Source organism: Copadichromis virginalis, linkage group LG15 (assembly GCF_057382275.1).
Source record: "Copadichromis virginalis isolate Kocher_CV1m ecotype Utaka linkage group LG15, C_Virginalis_male_GT1.1, whole genome shotgun sequence".
Taxonomy (NCBI): Eukaryota; Metazoa; Chordata; class Actinopteri; order Cichliformes; family Cichlidae; genus Copadichromis; species Copadichromis virginalis.
Window position 1 is genome coordinate 27,862,020 of NC_140632.1, and position 11,945 is coordinate 27,873,964.

At 47.2% G+C, this 11,945-nt stretch overlaps 1 protein-coding gene across 5 annotated transcripts in view; it reads right to left on the minus strand.

Annotated features, from left to right (window-relative positions):
* Positions 1-1,708, minus strand: part of ppp4r4 (protein phosphatase 4, regulatory subunit 4) — a 30,915-nt gene extending 29,207 nt beyond the window's left edge. For 2 of the 5 annotated variants that reach the window (XM_085432819.1, XM_085432818.1), the window contains exon 1: positions 593-1,707. In XM_085432819.1, the coding sequence (XP_085288945.1) occupies positions 593-700 (108 nt within the window). In that variant the 5' untranslated portion in view covers positions 701-1,707. Of the gene's footprint in view, positions 1-592 lie in introns of all 5 variants that reach the window. The other 3 variants (XM_085432821.1, XM_085432820.1, XM_085432822.1) reach the window with 3 other exon arrangements.
* Between the last annotated feature and the right edge of the window lie 10,237 nt (positions 1,709-11,945).

Below are 11,945 nucleotides of genomic sequence, written 5' to 3' on the forward strand. Positions count from 1 at the left end.
GAAAAATGGAACAGCTCTTGTTATGGGCGCAACACAGATACTTCCGGGTCACGTCTGTCAATGAGGAACTGTCCTGAGCATTCACACGTGCAGGAAGGTCGTAAGAGGACACGGAGAGGCTCACCTGAAGTCTGACTGACCACTGTCAACCATAACAACACATACACATGCACACAGTGCAAGTGTGTTTGTCGTCATCACATCAGCTTTCTCCCGTAAGAACACCCAAGCTCCGCCTCCTCTCTCAATGTCATCATGGTGAAACCCCGCCCACACAGCTACAGGTGTAAGAATCAGGCAGCGCGTTTATCTTTTCAGTTACTGATCAGTCATGAATAGCGACTGTCTTAAATTAGATCAGAGACAGCTTCACTCTGTTTCTCATGATTACTGGTTAATCGATCAGTTATTGGCCGTTTTTCTCGATGCACCTCAGACCTGTCTGTCTCTCTACAGACAGACAGGCGGACAAACTGCGTCATGCTGCGGGTCTCCCTTCTGCTTCCTCCACTGAAGCTGCTGATCTTCCTCCCACTAACTCACCCTCCTCCTCATTACTTTACGTTTCTCTCTCTCACACACACACACCCACCTTCAGGCTCCTGCGGATCGGCCTCTCGATGAAGGCGAGTTCCTGCAGCTCCTCCAGCGGGCCGCACAGCACGCCGGCCGGGCTCAGGGCCATCCTGCCGGGTAACATCTGGCTGTTAGAGGGGGGGCAGTCGTATCAGCTCCGACCATCCCTGTTGAGGGGGCGGGGGTTGCGGGGCTGTCACTAACCGTTTCCAAGGAGATCCCGGCTCGAGCTGAACGTCACTCCAGACTCCGTTCAAAAGTCTGACAAAGTCTCACGAACGCGCTCATTTGCACACGATGCAGCTATCAGAGATCCCAAACAAAACCCGTCCACACACTCACGGCACGATCTGCGGTTCGGCGCTCACAGAACTGCGATTCCTCCAGAAAAATCCCCCGTAACATCCCAAACTGTCACACCGTTACCGGGATGTGTCACACGTTTCCAAGCAGATCCAGTGCAGCGCAGAGAAGCCAGCCAGACTGCGTGTAAAAAGCTCCAGTTAACTCTTTTATTCCCCGAGGACTCTTCATTCACACCACACTCAGTCCAAAAGTCCGCACACGGAATTTATTCGGAGTAAATCCAAAGACTGAATGCAGGAAACCGCACAAACCGGGCGCGGGATGAATCAGATGGACCTCCTCTCCGGTTCGTCGCATATCTCCAAATATTCTGACAAAGTCCAGATCTTCTCCACCTGCTTCAGCTCCTCAGGGCTGCGGTGGGAGCGTCACGCAGAACTGCGGCTGCGCTCCTCCGTGCTCCTTTGAGTCCGTCATCCTCGACAGTGCACAACCGAACCGAATCGCCCACTCTACGTTCAGTGCTGGTCTGTCATACGCAGACCGGTACCGGACAGCGTCAAAGTTCACAGACGGTATCAGACTGATTTTCACACCAAAGGACGAAGAGGAGGAGGCTTCATCACCGTGAGTGACCCGTGAGCAGCAGAGCGGGCTGAGCGAACCTAAACGGAGTCATGAGGATGCAAGCCCGACCTGAACCGGGACCGAGAGATGAGCTGCAGGGCGTTAAGCTGGAGGCGCAGTGCAGCAGCTGATCCGTCTCCATGGAAACGACTGTCCGTGCTAATTCATAAAGTCCAGAACGTGTCTTCGATCTAGAACCCGCTCTCATTCTGAGCTGTCCCATCACCTGTAAACGCACCTGAAAGTTCAATAATCATCAAATAAAACTATCCACGTCACGTGCTTAAAATCCGCATTGATTTGTTTTATTTTGCAGGGTCAGGGTCACTTCCTGCATTCAGGGTTTTCTTCTTTTTTTTCTGAAATGTTTCTTTTTCCACGTGAACATGAAGCTCACAGCTTATGTGATGAATGCCTCACCTGTTAAGCTCTGAGATTGTTTCCTGTGTTCAATCATCATTTTAGAGCAGGTAATCACAGGTTAGCCCTGTTGGCCCTTTGTTAGATGCCTGGAGTTTCTGAATGACATGTAGTTGGGACAGAGCAGGCAGGTAAGCCACTTAAGTTACACTATCATACCGAGACAAAAAACACATAATGCAAAAAGATGGGGACAGGTGAGACCAGACAGACAGGAGGAGAAGGAGGAGGAGGAGAAGAAGAACAGGGGCTGACCTTCAGCTGCAGTCTCAGTGTCAGAGTTGGCTGACAGTCCGGCTCATGAAAGCTCAGAGTTGATCAGACCCTCAGACTCTGAACCAGAACCTTCTGCTGCACACCAGAGAGTGCTGCTTCCTGATTGGATGGTTTCACAGGTAGTACCCAGTCAACAGTTTGTTTTATTTTATTTTTATATGTTTGAATTTGTGGAACTTCCAACCACACTTGAATCCACTTGAATGTTGTTTTGTTTTTATCATCCAATTTGATTGTAATCAAACACTCAGTTCTGTGTTTACCAATTTTTTTCTTTAATGATTCTGATTTTGAATTAATTTAGGTTACATTTGTGTGTTTGAAATCATTGAATTTAAATGTGTGAGATGGGTTAGTAGTTGAGTCTTTGAAATTTTATCAGGCTGCTGTTGACTGACCGGGTTTAAACGATTGATACACAAATCAGTTAGTAGTTGTCTGGGCTGTTGTGAGTCTGGTTATGTGCATCGATCCTGTTTCCATCTGTGTTGTTGGTGAAGGCTGTTTTTCGGGTGCAGGACAGAAGATATTGCTGACAGCAGCTCTCGCAGTGTTTGAATTTTTGTCTTCAGCTTGGAGGAAACAAACACCGCTGACCCGCAGTCTTGACATCATTCAGCAGCAGCTGAGGCCAAAACGCCATCATCTTGGATGACCCGCTGCTGTTCACACGCTGCTGGCATTAACGAGAAACACAGAGAGCAAACCGTTTCCTGTTCCCCTGTCTGACATGGCAGTCTCTGAGCAGAACCTGGATGACTACAGTATCTACAGTCACCTGGCAGACGAGGAGCTGCTGCAGATCGCTGTTGAGAGAAGCTTGTCTGATAAACAGGCTTCATCATCATCATCATCCAAACAAACCCTAACCCAAAGGGGTGCAGACAGTTCCTGCACCTGAACCTGCCCCCCACATCCAAAATTGTATAAACCCTCCCACAGCCCTGTCACAGTTTCAATTCAATTCAATTCAATTCAATTCAATTCGATTCAGTTTTATTTATATAGCGCCAAATCACAACATAAGTCGCCTCAAGGAGCTTCATAGATACAGAGAAAAACCCAACAATCATATGACCCCCTATGAGCAAGCACAGTGGGAAGGAAAAACTCCCTTTTAACAGGAAGAAACCTCCGGCAGAACCAGGCTCAGGGAGGGGCGGCCATCTCCTGCGACCGGTTGGGGTGAGAGAAGGAAGACAGGATAAAAGACATGCTGTGGACATGCTCTACAAGGTCTACAAGAGGTGAGTCAGTTTGCAATGAAATAGAGCTCAGAGGATGGAAACATCCACAAACATCAGAAAGCAGCAAGAGATCAATAGACGTTTCAGAGTGAGTGTCAGACAGTCTGGAGATGGTTGCAGGGTGTGTGTGTTGGGTGGGTGGGTGGGGGGTGGGGTTGTTTCTGACTTGCTCTGTGCTTGTGACTCTGTCGTTCTACTCATGTTCTGTGTTTGTTCTGACTATCTGTTGGTTCTGTTATGGTGGTTTTAACTCTGTGTTATTCCAGTGCAGCGGCTCTGTGTTGGATCTGACTCTGGCTCCAAGTCTGTGGTTCTGAAGGTTTGTGTGTTTCCTCAGAGAGGTCAGTTCATTACAGTCCATCATCATGAATGGGGATGCAGAGGCTCTGATGGAATTGGTCCAGAGGCGGTTAAGCAGCCTTATGGAGCCAAATGATAAAGGCTGGATCGCTCTTCGTGAAGCTGCTTATTATGGACAGCTGCAGTGCATTAGGATCCTGGTCAGAGGTCAGGACACCTACTGCTTTCTGCTTCTCATTAAGCCTCTAACAACGCCTCTTACCTGATTCAGCCGTTAAATGTGATGTTAATCACCAATAAAGCTTTACTTTGTGTTTTGGTTGATTTGTCATTTTTGTCTGTGAAGGTTCTCAGTCATCCAGGTCATCGTAGTCAAAGGAGCTTGCAAAGAAAAGTGTCTGGACTTCTTTACGTTGCTTGAAGACGTTTCACCTCTCATCCGAGAAGCTTCTTCAGTTCTAAGGTCAAATGGTGGAGAGTCCCAGATATAAACCTAGTGGGAGTAACCCCCCACAGAGGGACAAAAGGACCCCCTGATGATCCTCTAATCGCCTGAGCCAAGGTGTGAAACTGGGTGTGGGTCCCAATCAGCCAGAGTTTCGGGTGTGTTCACTGTGAAACCTGGCCCCACCTTATCATGCGAATTCCTGAGATCAGATGGCCCAGGATGTGAGTGGGCGTTAAGGTGTCTGGGAAGGGATCTCAAAACTGGATTATAGATGGCAGAGAGTTGGTGTCGTAAACCCCCGCCTCTGTTCAAAGATGGTCGCTCACAGTGGACATAGATGGCTTCTTTCACTCCTCTTTCAAACCATCTGTCCTCTCTGTCCAAAATGTGAACATTGGCATCCTCGAAAGAGTGTCCTTTATCCTTAAGATGCAGATGGACTGCTGAGTCTTTTCCTGTGGAGGTGGCTCTTCTGTGTTGTGCCATGCGCTTGTGAAGTGGCTGTTGGGTCTCTCCAATGTAGAGGTCTGAGCATTCCTCGCTGCACTGTACAGCATACACCACATTGTTAAGTTTGTGTTTTGGCGTTTTGTCTTTCGGGTGAACCAGTTTCTGTCTGAGCGTGTTGCTGGGTCTGAAATGCACCGGGATGTCATGCTTGGAGAAAACTCTCCTGAGTTTCTCTGATACACCGGCTACATAGGGGATGACAATGTTGTTGCGTCTGTCCTTCTTATCCTCCCTCGCTGGTGTCTGGTCTTCTTTTCTGTGCCTCTTTGCTGACTTTAAGAACGCCCATTTAGGATAGCCGCACGTTTTGAGTGCTTCCTTTACATGTGTGTGTTCCTTCTTTTTTCCTTCAGGCTTAGAGGGAACATGTTCTGCCTGGTGGTGTAGGGTCCTAATTACTCCAAGTTTGTGTTCCAAAGGGTGATGGGAGTCAAAGAGGAGGTACTGGTCCGTGTGTGTGGGTTTCCGGTAAACTTCGATGTTGAGTTTGCCGTTCTCTTCAATGTGCACAGCGCAGTCCAGGAAAGGCAAACAGTTATCCTTTGTGTCTTCCCTGGTGAACTTGATGTTTTTATCCACAGCGTTAATGTGCGCAGTGAAGGATTCCACTTCTTGTGTCTTGATTTTGACCCAGGTGTCATCCACATATCTGTACCAGTGGCTGGGTACTCTTCCTTTGAAAGAGCCAAGAGCCTTCCTTTCCACTTCCTCCATGTAAAGGTTGGCTACAATAGGTGACACGGGGGAGCCCCTTCGTTGTACTTGAAATATGTAGTGGTGAGGCAGAGGTCTAACAGTGTGCAGATCTGATCGGGTGTGAAGTTGGTCCTGTCCTCCAAGGAGCTGTCTTCTTGTAGTCGTTTTCTGACAGTCTCCACGGCCTCCGTGGTGGGTATGCAAGTGAAGAGAGAGACTACATCAAAGGACACCATGGTTTCATCTGGATCCAGGGTAAGTTTCTGGACCTTGTCGGTGAAGTCGGTGGAGTTCTTGATGTGGTGTGGGGTGTTCCCCACGAGAGGAGCAAGGATGGTAGCAAGGTGTTTAGCAATGTTATAAGTGGCTGAGTTTATGCTACTGACTATGGGTCTGAGTGGGACAGCTTCCTTGTGGATTTTAGGAAGTCCATAGATGCAGGGTATGGCATCCCCTGGGTAAAGGCGGTGATATGTAAGGCGGTCAATAATTTTGTCCTTTTCAAAGTCTTGAAGGCAAGCTATAACTTTCTTTTTGTAGCTGCTTGTGGGGTCTCGCTTTAGGGCTTCGTAGGTATTGTTGTCACTGAGGAGAGTAGTGATCTTTGTATGGTAATCTGTAGTGTTTAGGACCACGGTGCATCTTCCCTTATCAGCTGGTAAAACAGTGATGTTGTGGTCTTTGCTCAGGGAAGCGACGACCTTCTTTTCCTGTATTGTGAGGTTGGATGGAGGGACTGGAGAGCGTGGCTGAGACTTTCATCCTGATTTGCTCTGCTTCTGTCTGTGATAATTTGTTAATCCGTATGGCAGATTCTGTGGCTGTGATGAGGTCCAATATGGGCAACTGTTGTGGAGAAATGGCAAAATTGAGTCCTTTGGCTAATACTCTCTTTTCAGGTTCAGTGAGAATCCTGTCTGAAAAGTTCTTAACCCATTTCTCCTGACTGACTTCAGGTGTGTTTTCTTCTCTGGGTTGTGTAGGTTCAGACTGAGGAGTGTGTGTTTTTGAAAGCAAGGTGTGAAATTTCCTGCGTTGTCTTTCTTTTCCTTTACAGTGTTGGGCCTGCTGAGCCTTGTCCACAAACTTGTAAACCTCTTCTAAGATTGGAGAGGGTAGAAGGATTTCCAGTTCCTGCAGGGTCTGGCTGATCTTGATCTGGAGGGCATTTTTGTTTCACATTTAAAAAAACAAAAAACCTTCTGCTCGAACCTTGAGCTACGGTTGGGCAAACCCTCCAGTTTTATGTCTGTAACATGACATCTGACTTCAAATGTTTCTTCTTCAGATTTTCAGCTTCATTCACCTGCTTATGTTTTTATGTCCACACTGTTCATTCATGATGGAAAAATGTGCTGATATGCAACACAATGTTAGGCTTCTTTATTAATTTACTGTAAGGGTGACATGATCATAACCTTCTGGGAAATCCAGATTTTTGTTTCCTGTACATGGACCCTTTGTACAGGTCCATGCACATGCACAGGTAGTTAAAATAGTTAACTTGTTACAAGACGAGATAAACATTCCTTTATAGCTCTCCTGAAACACCAAGTGCTGGCTATGTCCTCTAGAGAGGGTAAGGGACAACTGATGATCTTTTGTGCTGTCTTAATGACTCTCTGCAGGTTCTTCTTGTTCGCTACCAAGCAATTAACATACGAAACTGTGATTCAGTAGGTGAGGACACTCTCTGTGGTGCTGTGGTAAAAAGCTACCATTAGGTTCTTATCCAGATGGTTTTTCCTCAGCGTCCTAAGGAAGTGGAGTCTTTGTTGCAGTTTGTCAGCCAGGATTCCAGGAATGATCGTATTGACTGATGATGGTACTCAAGGTGGCAGAGCTCTTTTTAAAAAAAATAACTCAGCCCTTATGTAAATACTAGGCCTCTTAGGTGAGTATGTTTATCCAATCAGTTTTCAGGAATCCCTACCAGCTTAACATTCTTACTTAAATATGGTCACTTTTTACTTAAAGAAAAAAAACAAACCCTGCGAACCAATAAGTGAGGTCAGAGATGACATGCCTGGTCAATGGTTTTTCACCACATTCACCCAGTGATCAGTCAATGTGAGATCTGACCTCTAAACCACAAGACAGACTCTTCAGGAGAGGTCATGTGGAGGTCAGTGATGCTTCAGCTTCACGTGTGATAATAGGACAGGATGCTTACATTAAAACATTTGACTAAACTTGCTAAGAAATTAAAGACATCTGTAGACCTTGTTACTGAGAGCAGGTCATAACCGAAGGAAGTCTTGTAGAACAGACTGCTAAAAGAAGTAATACCATTAGTTAATGATTCAGTCTTGAATATGATCAACCTCTCTCTTATAATTTCCTATGTACCACAGGCCTTCAAGCCGGTAGTAAATAAACCATTACTTTAAAAGGCATCATTTGACCCTTTAAGTAAGGCCAATCTCTAACCTTCCTTTCATTCCAAAAATTCTTGAACGAGCAGTTGTCAAACAGCTAACAGGTCATCTGCAAAGGAATGGCTTATTCGAAGAGTTTCAGAGCCCATCACAGTACAGAAACAGCTTTAGTGAAGGTTCCAAATGACCTTCTTATGGCCTCTGACAATGGACTCATCTCTGTGCTTGTCCTGCTAGACCTCAATGCAGTGTTCGATACTGTCGACCATAATATCCTATTAGAGCGATTAGAGCATGATGTAGGTATTACAGGTGCTGCAATGCAGTGATTTGTATCATATCTATCTAATAGACTCTAATTTGTTCATGTAAATGGAGAGTCCTCTTCCACAGAGTTCCACAGGGTGCTAGGACCAATTCTGTTTACATTATGCTTCCCTTAGGCAGTATCATCAGAAGGCATAGCATACATTTTCGCTGCTATGCAGATCACACCCAACTCTACCTATCTGTGAAGCCAAAGAACACACACCAAATGGTTAAACTTCAGAAATAGAATAGAATAGCCCTATATTGTCATTGTACATGTACAACAAAAATGTGGGTTACTCATACCATGCCTCAGATTTGTGAGATGATTGGACAGAGCCTGAGAGTGGGGGGATAGGGCTTGTTTACAGTTGGAATGGCCCAGAGGAAGAAGCTGTTAGTGTTAGTTAGTGTCTGGAGGTGTGGGACCTCCATGGTTGGCAGAGGGCAGCCAGTGATTTTTTTGGGTGGTGTTAATTACCCTCTGTGCAGCCTTCCTGTTTTCAGTTGTGGCCCCTGTGTACCAATCACACAAGCAGTAGGAAAGCATGCTCTCCACTGAGGAGCTGTAGAAGACCAGCAGCAGCTTTTGGTCCAGGTTAGTCTTCCCCAGGACACGGATCAAGTGTACCTGCTGAAGACTAAAGACTCTGGTCTGCTTCCCCCAACTTCCTTACTACACCCCCACAAATTGTCTTACAGTATGGGTGTCAGACTTGTTAAAATCCAGTGGCACCAAGGCATTATACAATAAAATAATGTGATAATGTGAACTTCTCACCCTATTTCTAAGGGAGAGGCCAGCCACCCTTCGGAGGAAGCTCATTTCCATCGCTTGTATCCGCGATCTCGTTCTTTTGGTCACTACCCACTGCTTGTGGACATAGGTGAGTGTATGGACGTAGATCGACCAGTAAACTTAGAGCTTAGCTTATACACTCAGCTCCCTCTTCACCACGACGGACTGGTGCAGCGTCCGCATCACTGCGGCCGCAGCACCAATCCGTCTGTTGATCTCCGGCTCCCTTCTCCCATCACTCGCGAACAAGACCCCGAGATACTTGAACTCCTCCACTTGGGGAAGGTACTCATCCCCGACCCAGAGTGGGCACTCCACCCTTTTCCGGCTGAGAACCATGGCCTCAGATTTGGAGGTGCTGATCCTCATTCCCGCTGCTTCATACTCGGCTGCGAACCATTCCAGTGTGAGCTGGAGGCCATCACCTGATCAGGCCAACAGAACCACATCATCTGCGAAAAGCAGAGATGAGATTCTGAGGCCACCAAAGTGAAAGCCCTCCGCCACTTGGCTGCACCTAGAAATCCTGTCCATAAAAATTATGAACAGAACCGGAGACAAAGGGCAGCCCTGGCGGAGCCCATCACCCACCGGAAACGAGTCCGACTTATTGCCGGCAATGCAAACCAAGCGGTTCGCACTGGATAGGGATCGAATGGCCCGTAGCAATGGGCCAGACACCCCATACTCCCCCAGCACCTCCCACAGGACACCCCGAGGGACACGGTCGAATGCCTTTTCCAAGTCCACAAAACACATGTAGACTGGTTGTGCAAACTCCTATGCACCCTCAAGTATCGTTGAGAGGATGAAGAGCTGGTCCAGTATTCCGCGACCAGGACGAAAACAGCATTGCTCCTCCTGTATCTGAGGTTCGACTAGCGGACAAACTCTCCTTTCCAGCACCCTGGCATAGACTTTCCCAGGGAGGCTGAGGAGTGTGATCCCCCTGTAGTTGGAACACACCCTCCGGTCCCCTTTCTTAAAGATGGGGACCACCACCCCGGTCTGCCAGTCCAGGGGTACTGCCCCTGATCTCCACGCAACATTGTAGAGGTGTGTCAACCAGGACAGCCCTACAATGTCCAGAACCTTCAGGAACTCGGGGCGGAACTCATGCACACCAGGGGCTCTGCCACCAAGGAGTTGTTTAACTGGCTCAGTAACCTCGCCCCTGGTGTTTATACACCTCTCTGTATTTAATCATGAATTATTATTATTAATCTCTGGCTCTTTTCCACAGCATGTATTCTACTCTGACTTCCTCACCTCACCTTCCTCCTCGGAAGTCAGTTGGATTAAGGAGGTCTATACACAGTGTAGGTAGAGCACAGCTTTCCCCTCCTGAGACGCCTGACTGTTTGCCAGAATCTCTTCGAGGCAGTCCAAAATTCTTCCCAGCACACCCTCACTACGCGTTTAGGTGCACTGGGTCTGTCCAGCTTCTTCCACTGCCACCTGATCCAACTCACCACCAGATGGTGATCAGTTGACAGCTCTCTCTCTTTACACGAGTGTCCAGAACATATGGTCGCAGGTCTGGTGATACGATTACAAAATCAATCATCGACCTGCGGCCTAGAGCGTCCTGGTGCCACGTGCACTTATGGACACTCTTATGTTCGAACAAGGTGTTCGTTATGGCCAAACTGTGATTTGCACAGAAGTCCAATAACAAAACACAGCTCAGATTCACATCAGGGAGGCCGTTCCTCCCAATCATGCCCCTCCAGGTCTCACTGTCGTTACCCACGTGAGCATTGAAATCTCCCAGTGGGATAACAGAGTCTCCAGGTGGAGCACCTTCCAGCACCCCACCCAGGGACTCTAAGAAGGCTGGGTACTCTGACCTGCTACTCGGCGCATAAGCGTAGATGACAGTCAGGACCCGTTCCCCGACCCTAAAGCGCAGGGAACAAACCCTCTCATCCACCGGGGAGAACACCAACATACCAGCAGCAAGCCGAGGGCATATTAGAATACCCACCCCAGCCCGCCGCCTCTCACCAGGGGCAACTCCAGACTAAGACAGAGTCCAGCCCCTCTCCAGGACACTGGTTCCAGAGCCCAAGCCATACGTAGAGGTGAGCCCGACTATATCTAGCCGGTACCTCTTAACCTCACGCACTAACTCAGGCTCCTTCCCCACCAGGTAACCCTATCCCGGGCAGGGTAAACTATTCCCTCAATGTTTTTTCTCATAAGGGTGTCCTGTTTCTAAATTCAGATAAAAGTGAGGTTATTGCACTCAGTCCTAAAAATCTTAGAAATATGGTATCTAACCAAAGTCTTAGTCTGGATGGCATTATCTTGGCCTCCAGTAACACTGTGAGGAGCCTTGGAGTCATTTATGACCAGGATATGTCCTTCAATGCACATATTAAACAAATATGTAGGACTGCTTTATTCGATATGTGCAATATCTCTAAAATTGGAAATATCCTGTCTCAGAGAAACGCTGAAAAACTAGTTCATGCATTTATTACTTCTAGGCTGGACTACTGCAATTCATTATTATCATGATGTCTTAAAAACTCCCTGAAAAGCCTTCAGTTAATCCAACATCCTGTCAGGGATTGATGAGAGAGCAGATTTCTCCTATATTGGCTTCCCTTCATTAGCTCCCTGTTAAATCCAGAATTTAAAATCCTCCTCCTCACACACAAGGTCTTGAATAATCATGCCCAATCTAATCTTAACGACCTTGTAGTACCATTTCACCCCAATAGAGCACTTCACTTTCGCACTGCAGGCTTACTTGTTCTTCCTATAGTATTTAAAAGTAGAATGGGAGGCAGAGCCTTCAGTTTTCAGGCCCCCCTTCAGTGGAACCAGCTTCCAGTTTGGATTCAGAAGACAGACACTATCTCTATTGTTAAGATTAGGCTTCAAACTTTCCTTTTTGCTCAATGATATAGTTAGGGCTGGATCAGGTGACCCTAAATCCTCCCTTAGTTACTCTTCAATAGGTATCGGTTGCTGGACGCTTCCCATGATGCATTGAGTTTTTCTTCTTCACTTACCCTTTTCCCCCCTTACTGTGTTTATACACC